Raw genomic sequence first — 19121 nt, 5'->3', positions numbered from 1 at the left:
GTGGCAGGGCCTGGGCTTCCAGTTCAGCCCTTGGGGATTTCCCAGATGGACATACCGCCTTCCATTGGCTCCACCCCCTTTCCCCAGACTACCTCTCGTTTGGTGGTTTCCCAGCGTTTGCACAGGAAAAGGTTGAAATGCTTCTTCTAATTAATTACTGGAAGTAAGCTATTTCAGCTAAAATATGCTGGCATTGTTTGTATTCTGACTGTGCCACCTTTGCCTTTGGCACCCACATAGCATTCCTGGTCACCACTACCACCTGAGAATCCAGTAGTAGAACTGGATCCAAGAGAACTCCCAGACCACAAGCCCCTACCACTGAGCCAGCAGGCCTTCTGACCAGGTACACTTCTGTTTTGTCTGGATTAAGTTTCCATCGATTTGCTCACATCCAGTCCATTACAACTATAAGAACACCAATTCAGAAATTAAGAATTAAAAACAATATGGTGGTGAGTTTGAAAGCTGTAGATGAGTCTTTTGTGGGTTCTTTCAACTGAGAATGATACCATAGTTTTAAAAAAATCTTTGGGAAGGAGGACTCTTAAGACGGGGTGGGCAATTTGTGGCCCTGTGGATGTGGTTGGACTACAGCTCCCATCATACTATATTGGCCATGCTGGCTAGGGCTGACAGAAGTTGCAGTCCAACAACATCTGGAGGGCCACAAGTTGCCCACCCCTGCTCTAAGACTTACTATGGGGATGAAACTCTGTGATAGAAGATGTCACTTGTTGCTTCCATTTAGAAATGCATGTACATTGTTACAAATAGTCTGATGTGATATATTTCAGTCAAATATTTAATGAAAATGGGAGATATTTGCATTTTTCTGTCGGAAATATAAACTATGTAATCATCTATGGAAAACTCAATATAAAAAATAGAAGGGGAAAGTGCAGAATATATATTTATTTAAATAAAAAGAGGGCAACAGCAGTCCATGCTCTGATAACCTCTCAATTCGAGTATTGCAGTGGGGGTTCCCTTGAAGAAGGTCTGGAAGCTGCAGCTGGTGCAGAATGCTGCTGCCTATGTGTTGGCAAGTGCAGTGAGATGTGAGCATGTCATACCAGTTTTGAAATCTCTGCACTGGCTGTCAGTGATCTACCAGGCCCTGTTCAAGTTGTTAGTACCAGTGGACAAGGTGCTTCCATCTGTAAGCACCTTGAAAACAATGCAGTGATTACTCAAAGCCAACATGGATTTGTCAAGAACAAATCCTGCCAGATGAATCTGATCTCATTTTTGGACCAAGTAACCTCCCTTGTGGACCGTGGAAATGCTGTGGACATAATATACCTTGACTTCAGCAAAGCTTTCAACAAAGTGCCCCATGATATCCTGATGAGCAAACTAGCTCAAAGTAGGCTAGATGGAACAACTATCCAGCGGATCCACAGTTGGCTACAGAATCGGACTCAAAGAGGCCTTCAATGGGGCCTTCTCAAACTGAGGAGAGGTAACGAGCAGGGTACTGCAGGGCTCAATCCTGGGCCCAGTGCTCGTCAACATTTTTATTAATGACTTGGAGGAGGAGGTGCAGGGAATGCTGATCAAATTTGCAGAAGACACAAAATTGGGTGGGATAGCTAATACTTTGGAAGACAGAAACAAAATTCAAAGTGATCTGGATAGACTGGAGCGCTGGGCAGAAAACGACAGAATGACATTTAATAGGGATAAATGCCAAGTTCTACACCTAGGAAAAAGAAACAAAATGCACAGTTACAAGATGGGCGATACGTGGCTCAACCACACTACAAGCGAGAAGGATCTTGGAATTGTTGTCGATCACAAGCTGAATATGAGCCAACAATGTGATGTGGCTGCAAAAAAGGCAAATGCTCTTTTGGGCTGCATTAATAGAAGCATAGCTTCTAAATCCCGGGAAGTACTAGTTCCCCTCTACTCAGCACTGGTTAGGCCTCATCTGGATTACTGTGTCCACTTCTGGGCACCACACTTTAAGAAGGATGCAGACAAGCTGGAGAGGGTTCAGAGGAGGGCAACAAAGATGATCAGGGGACTGGAAACAAAGCCCTATGAAGAGAGACTGAAAGAACTGGGCATGTTTAGCCTTGAGAAGAGAAGACTGAGGGGAGATATGATAGCGCTCTTCAAGTACTTGAAAGGTTGTCACTGAGAGGAAGGCCAGGATCTCTTCTTGATCATCCCAGAGTGCAGGACACGGAATAATGGGCTCAAGTTACAGGAAGCCAGATTCCGGCTGAACATCAGGAGAATCTTCCTGACGGTTAGAGCAATACGACAATGGAACCAATGACCTAGGGAGGTGGTGGGCTCTCCCACACTGGAGGCATTCAAGACAAGGCTGGACAGCAATCTGTCAGAGATGCTCTGACTTGGATTCCTGCATTGAGCAGGGGGTTGAACTCGATGGTCTTGTAGGCCCCTTCCAACCCTACTATTCTATGATTCTATAAAAGTCCTAAACAGCTCAGCACTCAGGAACTTGAATGACCACTTCCCTCAATACTGACTGTCCTTGGATTTAAGATTGGCAGAGGAGGCTTTGTTGTGGTTCCCTTGAAGAAGGTGGCTTCTAGGTCTACCACACCCGGCAGGGCCTTTTTGATGGTGCCCCCCTGCTTTGGAACTTTCTCCTGACGTTCAGTTTTTCCCCACACTGTTGTCATTTAGACACCAGTTAAAGACATAGTATTTGTTCAGGCTTTGTGGGCATGGGCAAATACTCTATTTGTTTTTTTTTTTATTGATTGTATTTTCTTTGTTGTATTTTATTATATATTTCTGATTTTAGAGTCATTTTTTTAAAGTTGTATATATGATGTACTGTGTCTTATATAGGTTGTTAGCTGTCCTGGGCTCTTTGTGAGGAAGGGCGGGATATAAATCAAATAAATATAAATAAAATAGTTTACAGGGGGGGGTGACCTCCTCTCCTTTTCCTTGCTATGGGTCAGTTGAAGAGGCTTGACTTACTTTATATGAACATTGGACTCCTATTGTTTCTTGTTGTACTTAAATACCGCAGTATTTCCAGGAGGCCAGAGATCTATTCCTGTTTTATGACCTGTTGTATCCTTAGGGGCAGGAGGCCCAATAGGGCATTCAGGCCCAATAGAACAAGAGGGTCATTGCCATCATCCAGGCCCTAATTGTTGCTTTTTTGGTTACCACGCAGACACCAAACCAGCTTTCAGGAAGATTTTAGATGGGAACATCTGGAGCATAGTGGGGGGAGGGGGAATCCTTGCATTTTGTTTCACCAGGTGCTAGGAGGAAGCAACATTAGCCTTTTTGATATGGGAGGCAAGTTCTGTGGCTCCTGAAGTTACGTTACAACAATTGAAGAGGTCAAAGGACAGCTGAGTGGGGTCAATGAGACACCATGGGGTGCATTTCGTTACTTAGTAAATGAAGCAACATCCTAAAACCTTAAAGGGTTTTCTTGGAATCTGTGTTGTGAAAAGGTTTTATGAGTCTGATAGCCAAAAAAGTGCTGATTTATTTAAGGGATGCTTGCTTTTGTCTAAATTAAAGGAAAATCCTTACCAAATGTTTGCAGCTTTGGTAGTACAGTCAGTATAGGACTGAAAAGCACAATTACAGAATGGGAAGCATATGCACATTCTCACTTCCCCAAGTTATACTTCCAAGTGACTTTCCCTCATTCTCATGAGACCTGGGACACTCTTCAGTCCAATTGATTTTAAAGTGCTTAATCGGATTTTAATGGGGGAGTTGACCATATGCTTGCTTTTCTTCCATTGAAATGAATGGAACTTAAATGTTCTCCACTTTGGCTGGGTTGTGCTCTCTTTGAGTAGGTATTGAAAGGAAGAACCTGCATTTCTAAAAGGAAAACATTGTTTTTCTCAGAACACTGGTCCTTGGCCACCAAATGACTATTTTCCCTTTTATTTAAAACTATAGAAGTGTGTGTGTGTGTGTGTGTGTGTGTGTGTGACAGACAGACAGACAGACAATGCACACACTGAGCATTCAGACAAAAGAAGAAGAAGAAGCTGGGGGGTGGGGTTAAGCCATTTACTTGCTCAAAAATGTTGAAATTTATTTATTTATTTATTTATTTATTAAATTTATTAATCGCCCATCTGACTGGTCACCCAGCCACTCTGGGCGATGAACAACCCACCATAAAACAATTTAAAACAATAAAATTTTACCATAATTTTTTTTTTTTTTAAATACCCTAACCCACCCCAAATGCCTGCCTGAACAACCACGTTTTTAATGCATGACAGAAGCTCATTAAAGAGGGGGCATGACGGAGTTCCCTAGGGAGGGAGTTCCACAGAGTGGGGGCCACCACAGAGAAGGCCCTCTCCCTCGTCCCCACCAGTCTAGCTGTCCTGGCTGATGGGACAGAGAGAAGGCCATCCGAGGCTGATCTTGTTAAGCGGCCTGTCTGGTGTTGCTGGAGGCGCTCCTTAAGATAGGCTGGGCCGGAACCATATAGGGTTTTAAAGGTCAAAACCAACACCTTGAATTTGGCCTGGAAAACAACTGGTAACCAGTGCAACTCCTTCAGCACTGGAGTGATGTGATCTCGCCGGCGGCTGCCTTTAATCAGGTGAGCCGCCGCGTTCTGTACCAGCTGCAGCTTCCGAACCATCTTCAAGGGTAACCCCACGTAGAGCGCATTACAGTAGTCTAAACGAGAGGAGACCAGGGCATGTACTACCGATGGGAGCAGATGGTCAGGAAGGAAGGGGCGCAGCCGCCGTATCAGATGGAGTTGATACAGCGCTGTCTGGCTCACAGCTGACACCTGAGCCTCCATGGACAGCTGGGAGTCCAAAATGACCCCCAGGCTGCGGACCTGGTCTTTCAAGGGTAGCCGTACTGCATTCAACACCAGGTCAACATCCCCCAGCCTCCTCTTGTCTCCCACCAAAAGTACCTCGGTCTTGTCAGGGTTCAGCTTCAGCTTATTCCTCCCCATCCAGCCACTCACTGTCTCCAGACATTTGGACAGGGATTCTATGGCCAACCTTGGTGAAGATTTGAATGAGAGGTAGAGCTGCATGTCATCCGCATATTGATGACACTGCACCCCAAACCTCCTGATGATAGCCCCCAGTGGCTTCACATAGATGTTAAATAGCATCGGGGAGAGGATGGAACCCTGTGGCACCCCACAAGTAAGTGGCCATGGGTCCGAAACCTCCTCTCCCAGTGCTACCTTCCTGCCGGAGAGGAAGGACCGGAGCCACCGCAATACAGTGTCTCCAATGCCCAACCCCTCCAGGCGGTCCAGGAGGATACTGTGGTCAACGGTATCAAAAGCCGCTGAGAGGTCAAGGAGAACAAGGAAGGATTATTCACCCCTATCCAGAGCCCTCCTCATATCATCCACCAAGGCGACCAAGGCCGTTTCTGTCCCATGCCCAGGCCTGAAGCCCAACTGAAATGGGTCTAGATAATCAGTTTCTTCCAAGTGTGCCTTCAACTGCACCGCCACCACCCGCTCAATCACCTTGCCCAAAAATGGCAGATTTGAGACTGGGCGAAAGTTGTTCAGAACTTGAGGATCCAAGGAGGGCTTCTTTAAGAGCGGTCTTATCACTGCCTCCTTGAGGGCTGATGGCATCACTCCCTCCTTAAGGGAGGCGTTCACCACCACCTTGATCCCCTCACCCAGTCTCTCTCTGCAGCTCATAATGAGCCAAGATGGGCAAGGATCAAGTAAGCAGGTGGTCGGCCTTACAGATGAAAGCACCTTGTCCACTTCATCAGGAGGTAGAAGCTGGAACCGATCCCACAAAACCGGTTTGCCACAGGCTGCCTCTTGCTCACTAACTGTATCCACAGTGTGTGGAGTAACACTCCTAATCTGATCCATTTTATCTGCAAAGTGTGGAGTAACACTCCTAATCTGATCAATTTTATCTGCAAAGTGCCTTGCCAAGGCCTCACAGGAGGCCTTAGAATGCTCCAGTGGTTCCGGAGCCACAGGACCGACCAGGCTCCGGACCACTTGGAACAGCCTCCTGGGGCAGCACTCTGCAGACGCGATGGAGGCAGCATAATATTCCTTTTTTGCTGCCTTCACCGCCACGTGATAGGCTGAAGATACAGCTCTAGCCCGTGTCTGATCGTCTTTGGAGTGAGACTTCCACCACCGGCACTCTAGCCATCTCACCTCCTGTTTCAGAGCTCATAACCGCGGATTGAACCATGGTGCAGTCCGAGCCCTGTTCAGGAAATGTGCTTACCAATATATGAATGGTTGGTTTATACTGAGTCAAACTATTGGTCTAGCCTAGTATTATCCTACCTATAATCAGGAACAAGCTTTCTGTTTTATGTTCAAATCAAAGGAAACCTTCAGGTATTCATGTCCAAGTCAGGAGCTCCCAAAAAATTGGGGAGTGGGAGGTAGAGAGAAAAGGCACAAAGGTACTCCTTTTGGGGGGGGGCAGGAAGGGGTGTGAAAGAAGAACGTGCGCACAGATTATAGTACTTGTTGCCATAGCTAACAATTTGAGAGGTCCTAGGTCTTGCCCCCATCATTGGCACAAGCAATCAGTTGTCTTGGAAAATTGCTGCTTCCCCCTGGCTGTGCCTGACGGGCACTTACCAGCTGGGGGAGCACTTTGGGAGCACTCTGAAGGGGAGGCACGGCTGCGTGTATGCATAGCGTCACCTCATCACGTCATGCATTGGCCAACATGGGGGGAAGGGCATTATTTAAGTGGGCTCCACCCCTGCCCAGACTCTTTCCAGACTGCTTGGAGCCCGCCTGCCAGTCAGTACAGGCCTTAGGGCTGTTCACTTCTGGGCAGGGTAAGAATTTTTTAACTTGGTCCCTGATTGGCTTTGAGATGCAGGGATTTTTCGCCTACCCTATACTATCATATTGGGGAACTTGGGCAATTGGATTGGACATTTTAAATAGGTTGGTCAGGTGGCAGGGTTGTGTGGAAAAAGATCAACAGGAAATCTCTGGTGAGAATCCAGAAGAATCATTATGGGAAAAGGCAGTTTCCCAGACTTGTCCTTGGGCTGTGGAGGCTGGAAGGGCAAAGGAACATCCTTTGAGGCCTGACCATAACATACTCAGCCTTGGGGCTTCGGGTACTGTGGGATGGAATGGTCTCCCTTGATAGGAGATAGCTGGCTGGACTCAGGCTTGAGTGTGGAACTCAACTTGCTGTTGTCATGATGCAGGAGGAGGTCCTTAAGGGACAACTGCCTCGCAACTGCCTCACACCATTCCTGCAGAGCTGTTTCCATGTAAACAGTTAAATAAAATGTGGCCCTAGTTTATTCCACACCTGTTTCTTGCCGCTTTCTTCTGGGTGGATGCACAAAAGAACATTCAGGAAATAAGAGAATGGTAAAACAGAGTGGTAAAAGAAAAATTAAAATAAGAGAGTGTTAAATCAAGCCATTTCTGTAGTTTTATTGGAAGAACTAAGAAATGTTTGTATTTTGTTTATGCTGCAAGACTTCTTTGTTAGCCGTGGTTTTCCGAGACCTTGTAATGAAAGAGGTCTCTACCATGCCTTCCCCTCTTCCCTTTGTCCCTTTGGCCTCAGATACAGGGGAGTTATACATTGCCTGAGTCCTTCCTCCTCTATCCCATTCTTTCCCTTGTTGTATCTGGGTGCCTGGAGAGAGACAGGGAAATTCTCCATGGTGCCAATCTAGCCTTTAAATATGTGCAGACATGTGTGTCATATATGCCCTTCCTGTGTCTTGCTTCCATGAAACATCTGGAACTTAGGCTGCGAGAGGTGGTGGGCCTATTGTCATAGCAATGGAGCCATCATTTTCCACTCCCTCCTTGCTCAGCTGATCACAAGATGCTGGCTCAGTTGCCAGGGCAGCTACCAAGTCCATGGAGCCATGAAGGCAGTTGCAGCCCATGGGCAATGGCCATGGGGCTTTTCTGGGCCTCAGTCTGTTGGACTTTGTTGGGACAGCTGTGTGGAGTCCCTGACAAGTTCAGTTAATGTCCTTAAGGATGCAATCCTATGCATGTTTAGACTGCAGAAAGTCCTACAGTTCCCAGCATGCCCCAGGCTGGAGGAATGCTGGGAGTTGTAGGACTTTTTTCTGTCTAAACATGCATCGGATTATGCCTTAAAATAAGTTGACTTCATTGTTTGATGCACAAGAGCAAGACACCATTCAGTGGTCAATATTTGCTAAATTACAGAGAAGCTATAGATCAGAAATTCTGATGTTGATGACAGAGTAGCACTGCTGATAATGTTACATTATGTTCTCGTTTATAGTATTCACTGTGAGGTTCACCCTTTATCCTATCTGCATGTACAATTCTTGTGACATTTGACTTTGGGATGCTGTGAACGACTATGAGGGTTTCCCTAACAAAGTTAGATAAGAAATGTATTATGGGAATTAAATTAGGTGTGGTGTTTGTACTTTTTGGGTATTCCTGTACAAGAAATCATCATCACAGTTGAACTAGGACAGCAAAATAGGCAAATTTCCGCAATAATTTGGATTGAATTTGCTGTTGCACTCATGCCCTGCTTGTGGGTTCCCGGTCGACAGCTGGTTGACCACTGTGTGAACAGAATGCTAGACTAGATGGACCCTTGGTCTGTTCCAGCATGGCTGTTCTTATGTTCTTAATTTTATCAATGTGATCTCACTCTAGATTTGAACCAGATTGTACTGTCTGACTGAAAACTAGGTTATGAAAACTGCATGATTAGACATTTGTAGTAGGGAAGATGTGATAGTCTTCCCTACTACAAAGATAGTAGGAGATAGTTACATAATTGATAGTTTGAGATAGTTACATAATTGATAGGTGTGGTTTAAGGCAACTGATCATTAGACACATGTAGTTATAAGGTCTGTTAATCGTGCTACTAATTGTTTAACAGTTCATTAAAGTGCTTGGATGGAAAAATCCTAAAGGTAACTATTATTTCCTGCTGTCTAAAGGTGTAGCCATTAATTTGTCTGCTTTATACTTTTAGTGAAGTAAATGTCTCATCTGCTCAAAAATTAATGCTGTAGTAAGCCAGTTATGTTTAGGAGCACATTATACTTCTATGCCGGCAGTGTTGTTGTGGCTATACAGGTGTTACTGCAACGGTTTCCATAGTAAGCCATATAACAGCCTTCTCCAATCTTGTGCCTTCTAGATGAGTTGGACTACAACTCCCATAATTCCCAGTCAGCATGGCTGTTGGCTCCCTATCAGTACAAATTAGACAAGCACTGATCCTTTTGGGGTTTTGGTGTCTAGTAAAGCATACTTGTTCCAACAGGCATTCCCAGAACAGTAATCTTGCTGCATACAGTAATGATATACAGTATTTTAGTGCAGTATTTTATACCCCATTGGTTTGTACATCATTTAGAAATGAGCGATTCATACATATTGTTAAAAAAAATAAATTCAGTTACGAATGTGTATTAATTAGCTATGCACTGACAAAATATTTTTGGGTTTTTTCTGCCTTTTTCCTGTCTAAACATGCACAGGATTGTGGCTTTAATCATTTCAACCATTTATACTCTGCCTCTCAATAAAAATGTCCGAGGGGGCTAACAACTGGTTGCCTGTAAGGACATGTGTTTCTTCTACCCCTGATTGCCCTGTGGATACCGCTTTAGTGGCCACTATTGAATTCCATATAACTTTGTGGAAGATGCTGAGTCACCTCTTATATCTTCTTCATGCATATAACATACATGTGCTGCTGCCCTTATCCCCAATTTTGCATGCCCTGCTGGCCCTCCTCCAACCTTTGTGTGTAGAGCCTGAAAGTCTAAAAAACAAATAACTGTACAGTACTGGCCTTCCACATGATCAGGGACCATGCACAATCAAGGATCCTGACTGCATAAAAAGTGTATTTTTTCAGACCTTCAGGCTTTAGGTGTGAAAGTCAGGAGTGGAGCCATCATGATGGGATGGGGCCAGTAGTGTAGTGCTGCCTTCCCTTTCCAGTTGCATACATTGTACATCCAGAGAGGTGCTGAAGACAGCTCCAGTGGAGACGCTTTAGAATCCAGTTTTGCTGTTTTGGAGGTTACACTAGCTTGGGATCATTTGGGAACAGTGAAGATCTTTAGAGCGCTCATTATTTATGGCAAGGCTTAAGGATTTCTACCATTGGTTTCTTGCCTGGGCAAACACCTGTCCCACCCCCACACATGTCATATTACTACTATGTGCTGTCAGTAGGGTCCAAAAACTTGACATCTATATAAATTATGATATAACCACAATAATAGTTTTGAATTCAGTGTATCTATGCTAGTATGTTTCTAATTTGTGTTCATATTTTAAACATCATTGGAAAATACAAATTGGAACATAATGGGCATATAGAAGTCTTCTAAAATGGTTTACATACTATACTGATGTTTCTAAAAAGGCTTTCCCCCCTTCACATTGTATTTATTTATTTAGTGCCATTGATATCTGTTATGAAGGGGAAGAAGGATAAAAGGAGAGAGCCCCAGTCCTCTTCACTGATTTTGCAGAGACAATAATTCTTTCCCTATGTCATCTTTTCCTTTTTTATTTGCCCATGTTGATTTAATATTTCTGAATCTACCCAGAGCCACTTTGAAAAGACAGTTTATAAACTTCCCTGTTGGCAAATAAATTATGCACAGCCATTTATGTCCTTACACGATGTTTCTTCTGAACCTATAGAACCCTGCCTTCCAAAGCAAATGGGAATACAGTGCAGTCAATACAAACATTGATCTGCATGTGGAATTACTGTTTCCTCTGTGCTTCAGATTGGATGTGATACTGTGATTTCATAGATACCACCAAAAACGACAAGAGAAGAAGAGAGAGGGTCAATAATTCAGTGGTAGGGCACATGCTTGGCATGTATTTTGTACCAGTATCTTCAGTTAAAGGATCTCAAGTAGCAAGCTGGCAAAGGACCCCTCCCTGAAACCCTGGAGAGCAGCTTGGAGTAGACAGAATTAGCTAGTTGGAACAGATCATGGGCTAACCCAGTACAACACAATTTCATACGTTCAGGGCGCATTTAAATAAATTGGACAATTATGTGGGTGGACAATCAAATACTGCAGAATGTCAAAGTGACTATGCAAAAGGGCGGTCACGTTGGTTGACTTTTATACTAGAGAGTAAAAGAAAGTGAGAGATTCTTGTAGCATCCTAACTATTTGTGTGACCAACTGTTGCAGTTAATTTCTTAACAAGTGTTGGAGCTCAAGCCTGCTTTGGAAGCCACTCCCTCTTACTTGAAAGTTCTGTTCCCAGTCCTATGGCTAGCCAGTGCTGCCAGAAAGGCACTTTATATATTCTTTGATTGTTTTTCTTTCTTTTTACATCAACATTCCAGGACTGAGCAAGGCATTGAAAACTAGTTCTTAGGCTGAACCTTGGTGATTTGTGGTTCTTGCAGCTTCTGTTGCATCTTGCATGGAAGAGGCCCTTGGTGTGACTGATCTTGCATCTGGTATGTATTCTCATTGCTATGAGAATGCTGTTCTCATCACTGTTGAGATGCTCACATAGCAGAGACAAAAGCAACAGACTATGGTTGGTTTGGGCATGCTGCCCCTCTTCTTGGTTTTTATGTTCTCCTGATAGCTACAGACATAAGCAAGTTTCATTTTATTATTTCAATGCTAGCCTTATAAACCTGTTGTTTAATTGCCAGATTAAAAAGATATGCTTTTAGTTGTAAATGAAAAAGTGGATGTGCTACTTGATCTGCCAATTAAATGCCATAAGGACAGCGACTATGCATTTAAAAATAAAAACCATCTCACCATACAGACTGGCTGATGCATTTGCCACATCAAAATTAAAATATTAATTGTTAGTAGTGATGTGGTGAATGTTATATAAAGCTTCACGGAAATGGCAGTTTAAATGAGATATATTTGACATCAGTATTTGTGTTTTTTAGAGAGTACTGCCCAGTGCTGATATCCCTAAATGTTTAAGGGAGCAATCCTATGGGGATATACGGCTGCCTCTGAACTTGGAGGTGACCGCTTACCCAATGCAGGGCAGGAGGAGTGCAGAGGGGATAGTCTCCTTCGCACTCCAGCTGCCCTGCATTCGTGGCTAGATGGCCGATTTCGGTTGTCTAGCTGTGGGATGTCGGAGTGCAGGGTCGGGGGAGCAGACGACACATAGGAAGTGCTGTACCAGCACTTCCGAATGCCCTGCCCCAGGAATGCACCCTTTTCCCTGCTCTGTGCTGCTCTACCAAGCGCGGGGACGATCTGTGCTGCCTACGAGGTGGTGGGGGAGGTGGTGGGGAGGGGGTTCTCTGGGAACCAACCAATCCTATGGCCATCTAGCCACTGTCTAGCGGCCATAGGATTGTGCCCTAAAAGACCATAGGTCTGTTTTTAGAAGGCTTGAATAATTCCCAAGTTGACTGGGTTGAATAGACAAGACAAATCCTTGAAAAGTAATGAGAACTAGAATGATTGTAAAATAGAAGGTCACATTAGTAGCAAGCTGTTGTCTTAATAGGCTAGATTCACAGAGTGACATATGGCACAAACTTCTCATAAGTAGCTTGTAGGTTGCCATGTTAATCGAAGAGACTTTCTTTTTTATTTCAAATTGCTCACCAATTCATCCCATTTGCTGGATTTGGTTACTGGTATCTATAAAGCAAAATGTATCATCCTCTGACATCTGAATAGGTTCATTTGAAAGCAATCCCCATTTATTTCAAGAGGACTAATTTACAAGCAAGTATGGGGTCACAAAGAGTCGGACACGACTTAATGACTGAACAACAAATGTGCAAGATCATAGCCTTGGTTGCAAATTACAAGTTCATTGTTATTTGTTCTTCTGAATCTGAAACCTCAGGGGCAAAAATATGTCCTAGTGGAGCACCAGGAGAATTTTTTAATTGAAAAGACAAATAAACCTTGGTTATTAACATGAATTTAGTAATTTCTTGTGGAATACTTTATTTTTTTTTAATAATCATGTTTCAAATCCATGTCATTTTGCGTAATACTATTAGCAACCACTGCCCCTGTTCCATGGTACAAATGGGAAGTTTACATAGAATTCAAGAATAGAAGGGAGAAAAATCAATAGAGAAATGTATAATATGGTATTGTCATGCTCCTGCTGGAGGAATCCTCCTCTGAGGAAGAGCTAGAACTCCCAGATACAGACAATGCCAAGGAGCCACCCATATCAGGAGATCTGGGGAGCCAGGGCCCTCAGAGGACATCACCTCTGGCCCCGTAGAAGGAGGGGAGTTCCCCCTCTGAAGTAGAGGCTGGGTAGCCACCTAGCCCCCGAGAGCATCGCGACCTCAAGAAGCAGGCCAACAGGACTCCTTTGAGAAGGATTTAGATTATAAAGGAGGACTCCTTGGGAGCAAGGCTCTTCTCCTGAGTAGGACTTTTGCTATAGGGCCTGTAAGGCACAGCAGCTGAGCCCTGGGTGTGGCTCAGAAAGCTCTGGTTATATAAGCCTTCAATTTTAGCCTAGCCAGTGCTGGAACAACATTGTTTATGAGCCCCTGTGCCTTGTACTGTGTTTCCTGGACCTTGCCTTGGGAGGGGCCATAGCTCAGTGGGATAGAGCACATGCTTGGCATGCAGAAGGTCCCGGGATCGATCCCCAGCTTTTCCAGGTAGGGTGAAGAAAGAATCCTGCCTGAAACCCTGGAGAGCTGCTGCCAGTCATTGTCGACAGTACTGGACTAAATGGTCCAATGGTCTGACTCAGTATAAGGCAGCTTCCTATGTTCCTATGCCTTGTGACTGACCTTCTGTGCTACTGACCCTTGGACTCCTATTGGACTCTGCTTCTGGATTGAGTATGGTAAGTTACTGCTTAACTGTGCCTTGACCTTTGCTTGTATCTGGACCACTCCTGCCTTTGCCTGATCCCATATGAGACTGGAACTTTTGTGCATGACCATCTGTCTGCTTTGTTGCCTTGCCTTTTGGATTGCCCCATAACTTGCTCTAATGCTGAGTGTGATTCAGCCATAGCAAGATGGGTATGTCCATCTAAGTATCATGGAAACAAAAAGTTTGGTTAGTTGCTCTACTCCTTTTAAGTTTTGAAACATAACTTTTGTAAGGATCTACTGTTCTTATAGGTAATGGTTCATAAGCAGTTGCATTTCCACAAAGTATAGTTTACTGGGAGTACTGAAGGACTGTGAATCCCTGAATGATGCATACCCAGTTAACCTTAGGTTGGTGTTGAAATGGTATGTCTGGGACATCTACAGAGGATCCGATTTAGGAATTGGGAAGATGGGGAAGTAGTGGCACAGCAGGTATAGAAGTTTAGCAGCTGTATCTGTGGGATTTGTTGGCTTCCACAGGGCACCGAAAACCCTAGTAGAAAGGGGCCATCTTTTCATAAATCTGAGGAAACTCTACAATAAAAGCCCAGGAATACTGCACTATATTATGAGATGGTGTGGGTTCTGTGATACTAAAGGCAGAGGCTAACATTACTCTTCTGGGAATAATAATAAAATTACTATTATTATTATTATTATTATTATTATTATTATTAACAACAACAGCAACAGCAACAACCTAATAATAATAACCTAATAATAATTGAGAGAGGCCTTCCTGGAGGTGGCTCCTGGGCTATGGAACTTCCTGCTGAGAGAAGGTAGATTTACTACCTCTCTGCTGTCTTTCCACTGGTAGGCAAAGATGTTTTTATTCAAGAAGGCCTTTGGCAGGTAAGCTGGTCTGTTGGGTTGGGCGCTGTTTTATTTTGTTATTGTTGTGTTCTCAGACTGAATTTTAATGTATTTTATTATTGTTTTAACCAAGTTTTTATTGTAATTGTTTTTATTTCTTATGATTGTTAGCTGCCTTGAGCTCCATTTTCTTAGTGGAAAGGCAGGATACAAATCAAAGAAAGACAGAGATACAAGATTGTAATGCATCTTGTTAAAATAAATGGGGTTGCCATCTGTGGCAATCTGGAAGAGCACTTGGGAAATCTGCCTGAGGATTACAGTTACACTATATTGTTGGAATGGGTATGGCATATTTCAGTAGCATAATGAGATGCTAGTAAATTATGTTCACCATGTCATCTTCCCTGCTGATGTTGTAAAGTCTTACTTAGCTTGAAGGTTCTTTCAGCGGAGAGGTGTATTAATTATCATAGGAGGTGCAGTAGATCATGTCTTCAAACTATTTAGAAATGCAAAGCAAGTTGTGTTCAAAGTCTATCCTTGACTGAACTTAAAATGTTTTTTGGTGGAAAACGTTTAGCTGTATGTTATTCCACGTTGCCAGAAAAGTAAACCCTTTGCATACCACAATACATTTTATGTTGTTTCTTTGGTATTGTGATAGAATTATTTGTGCAGTGAAAAAGCTTTCCTTGGACTTAAAATGTTTATTTGTTATTAGCTTGACACAGTATTAGCCAAAATATTAATTTGTATTCCACTTAGGCATGTTTTTGTTCTTTTCTCAGATATCTATCACAAAGCTGCTGAATATTTAGCAATAGCAATTTTAGGGCATGTGTCAGACCAAACTACACCATTTAAAAATTCGTGAGTTAGGAAGTTATGTCTCCCATTGAAATACATGGTATTCTAATGTACTTAATATTTTGGCTGGATCATGTTCAGAATTACTGGATCATGTTCAGAATTATTAGCAAGTCAGCATGAATCCATTTACATTTACTAGATAGAAATATATACAATTATGTATGGTGTGAGAAAGTGGATATGGAGAAGTTTTTCTTCCTCTCCCATTGTAGTTGAATCTGAAAAAGCAGAAGGTTAGAAGATTAGGACAAATAAACTGAACTACTTCTTCACATAGTGCATAGTTAAACTATGGAACTCTCTACCACAAGATGTAGTGATGGCCACCAATATGTATGGTATTAGAAGGGAATAATACAGCATTGGATTGTTGTTAGGTTGTGAACTCTGGGGGCTTTTAACTATTGGTTGTCATTATGTGTGAACTCAGAACCATGGGTTGTTCGTGGGTTGTTTTGTCAGGCTACAGAGGCAGTGGTAAAAAAAAACAACCCACAACAACAACTCTACATGCTAGCACTACAGCACTGCGTAGGCATTTGGGATACAGGGAGGGAGTGGGAAAAGGAGGAGGGAATCAAGCAACCCAGGAACTGAAAAAACAACCCGCACTTTACGTGATCATCTCATGGGTAAACTCTGGGTAAGGCAACAACCCATACTCTGGGTTGTTGTTACATGCAAACCAGGTCAGAGAGGGATAGAGATGGATGGATGGGTGGATGGATAACACAGCTGCCTTCATTTCTGGACTGTCCTTGGGGAGTGGCTATGGGCACTGTCATGATGAGCTCATGCACTTCAGAAGTTCCACTGCACCACTGGCCGCTACCCACTTCTGATTAGAATAAGGGCTGCCCAGCAGCAGGTGAGAATACTGCATTGTCTAATACTAGATAGAGATAGGATAGAGTAGATCCTATCTGTTCTCAGAAAAGTACCTCATCATTCCTGGGCTCCAGAGCATCTTCAGTTCCCTCAGTTCATTTCCTCAGCAGTTTCAAACCTGCTGTCAGGTTTGCTTCAGTGGGAGAGAGTTGAGAGCTCAGAAAAGAGCATTGATGACAACTGGGAAACTTTAAGTGGGACCTGTAGATCATACTTTCCCAGAAACTTCATCTTTTAAATTTCCATTTCATTGACATTTCTGCAGTGCTTCAGTTTGAATAGTAAGCTAGTCCAGCCCAAACAGAATTCCTATCAAATTCCTATGAAGAATTAAACACCCCAGCTGAAATCTGAAGTGGTCGTTTTTAATGTGTGTGTTTTTTTAAGGGAGTTGTGCAAACAGATACCTTAGAGTACTTTTCAATGACAGTGAACAACTCCATCAGTGAAAAGCAGACTGGCAGATTTAAACAAAAATGAGAACAATGAGTGCTTTTCCAAGATGTTATTTTTATGGGTTTCTTTCCCACTGCTAATATTTTATCCCTTGTGTGCAAAATGTTTTTCATTCATTACTTCTTGTTTCCTGTAATAAAAAGATGTGTATCTGCATATGCTAAATCTGTTGTTAACCCTTTACTTTTGTTTTCCAGATCATGGGGAATTCATATGCAGGGCAACTGAAATCGGCCCGTTTTGAAGAAGCCCTTCACAACTCGATAGAGGCCTCTCTAAGATGTAACAGTGTTGTTCCTCGGCCCATATTCTCCCAGCTCTATCTTGATCCTGACCAGCCTCCTGTTTCACCGGAAGGTAACCAAGCAAGTATGGCATATTTTAATTGCCCTTCTTACACTAGACAAAATGTTGTGTGTTTTTCATTAAAAAAAAAAAAAACTTTCCATAAGTATTTCTTTCCACTAACACTTACATGCAAGCATGCTGTCTTTTTATAATGCACTCTAGACGTTAAACCAAAAGTGGAAGAGCTGGACAAAGAATTGATGCATCGTTACACCCAGAATGGAAGCTTGGATTTTTCCACTAGCCAAACTATTAATGAAATGGAGGAAGACGAGGAGGAGGAAGATATGTCTGATTCCAGTAGCCCACCTATCCCGTACGCACAAAAACCTGCCCCAGAAGGGTCTTGCACTACTGATGGTTGGTTTAAGCCTTCCTTATCTAAAACTTAAGCTCAATTAGAATATTACTTTGGCAAAGTCTGTACATAAAAAAGAAATTAGAATTGTTAATGTGCATATGATAACATTATAACAGTTTCCAGAACGGTAACATGTTTAGTCTGTTGCAGCAAAAACAACAAAGTGTCTTATTGGCCCTTAAAGACTAATGGTGCAATCCCACACGTGTCTACGCTGAAGTGAGTTTCGCCGAATTCAGTGGGTTGAACTCCCAGATAAGTTGGTATAGGATTGCAGCCTTACATAATAATTCTGTTACTCTTCAAGGTGCCGTAACACTCTTTGTTCTGTTAACATATAAGGCTGTGATCCTGTGCTGTTATATGACTATAACTTTCATTCAATCTGAATAGGATTTGCTTTCATGTAAACTGGATGCAAGATTGCAGTCTGAAACTTTCTGCAATTCAAAGTTGGGAAACAAGCAATATTGGAAACAACTATTCCTTGAGGGAATTTTAGGAAGTGTTTATGGTAGACTACACAGACTGATGTAAATCATATTTTTTGGAATCAATATTTTTTGGGTCATCTGTTTAGGTTCTAAAATGTTTCATAATCCTTATTGATGTTAGAAACTAATTTCATTGTCTTTAAAACAGAACTAGGGAGGCAGTACTTTTCTTAAACAAAAACAGACTTTTCTTCAAAATGCTTTAGACCATGGATGGGGTACAGATGCCCTCCAGAAGTTGCTGTACCATAACTCCCATCATTCATAACCATTGGCCATGCTGGCTGGGTCAAGCAACATCTGGACAGCCACAGGTTCTCCACCCATACTTGAGACTATTGCTTCAAAATATGGGAAGCAAGCTTCTGGGTTAAGTTGAACCATTCAAGTGTATGTGTTGACAGACAAAATGAAAGGTGATTGTATATCTCCAGTCCAGTGCTATCCTGGTTAAAGTTTTGACAGTTCTTTTAAACAAAAGAACAAAATTGTTTAAACATAGACTGTATTCCTTCGATTACAAACTGGCTTTATTTCCTGGAGACATCAGACAGTGAGAGTGTTGAGATGATCAGTGGGGGAAACAATGCAGCGTCGGTTGTTTCCCTGGCCCCCGCATGTGCCAATCACGCAACCAGGATTACCCCAATTACCCGCATTGCCTGAACCCGGCATGCAGCCGTGGTGACTTTTCACCAACCCTATAGCCCCTACTGCAAGCCATGCGTTGTAGGGTGGGTGAAAAGTCACCACAGCCACGCCATGCACCGGGTTCGAACAGTACGGCAACCCATGGCACAGGTAATTAGGGTAATCCCAGTCACATGACTGGCATGTGCTGGGGTGGCGGAATGATTAACACTGCATTGTTCTCCCCCACTGATCATCCAAACCCAGTCAGTGAACGTTTTCAACAAGATGTAGGAAAAACAAAGCAAATTTCAAAGCTTCCACATGCACTCTCATTCCAGACACAGAGAGCTCTTATAAATAAAGTAGAGAACAAACAGTGAAGAAACAGAAGAGATATTACATTAA

General features: G+C 43.0%; 1 protein-coding gene across 1 annotated transcript in view; it reads left to right on the top strand.

The window, feature by feature from the left end:
- The window catches only part of GREB1L (GREB1 like retinoic acid receptor coactivator), a 229354-nt gene that overhangs the window by 97858 nt on the left and 112375 nt on the right, over window positions 1–19121 (top strand). Inside the window, exons 3-4 of the mRNA XM_084849730.1 lie at window positions 17078–17237; window positions 17391–17588. Coding sequence (XP_084705856.1) covers window positions 17081–17237; window positions 17391–17588 — 355 coding nt within the window. The 5' untranslated portion in view covers window positions 17078–17080. The remainder of the gene's footprint in view (window positions 1–17077; window positions 17238–17390; window positions 17589–19121) is intronic.

This window comes from Heloderma suspectum, chromosome 4 (assembly GCF_057233095.1).
Source record: "Heloderma suspectum isolate Gila_16-S chromosome 4, 16-S_ref, whole genome shotgun sequence".
Lineage (NCBI taxonomy): Eukaryota > Metazoa > Chordata > Lepidosauria > Squamata > Helodermatidae > Heloderma > Heloderma suspectum.
Note: the sequence above shows the minus strand (reverse complement) of the source record. Positions and strands in the feature narration are given on the sequence as shown.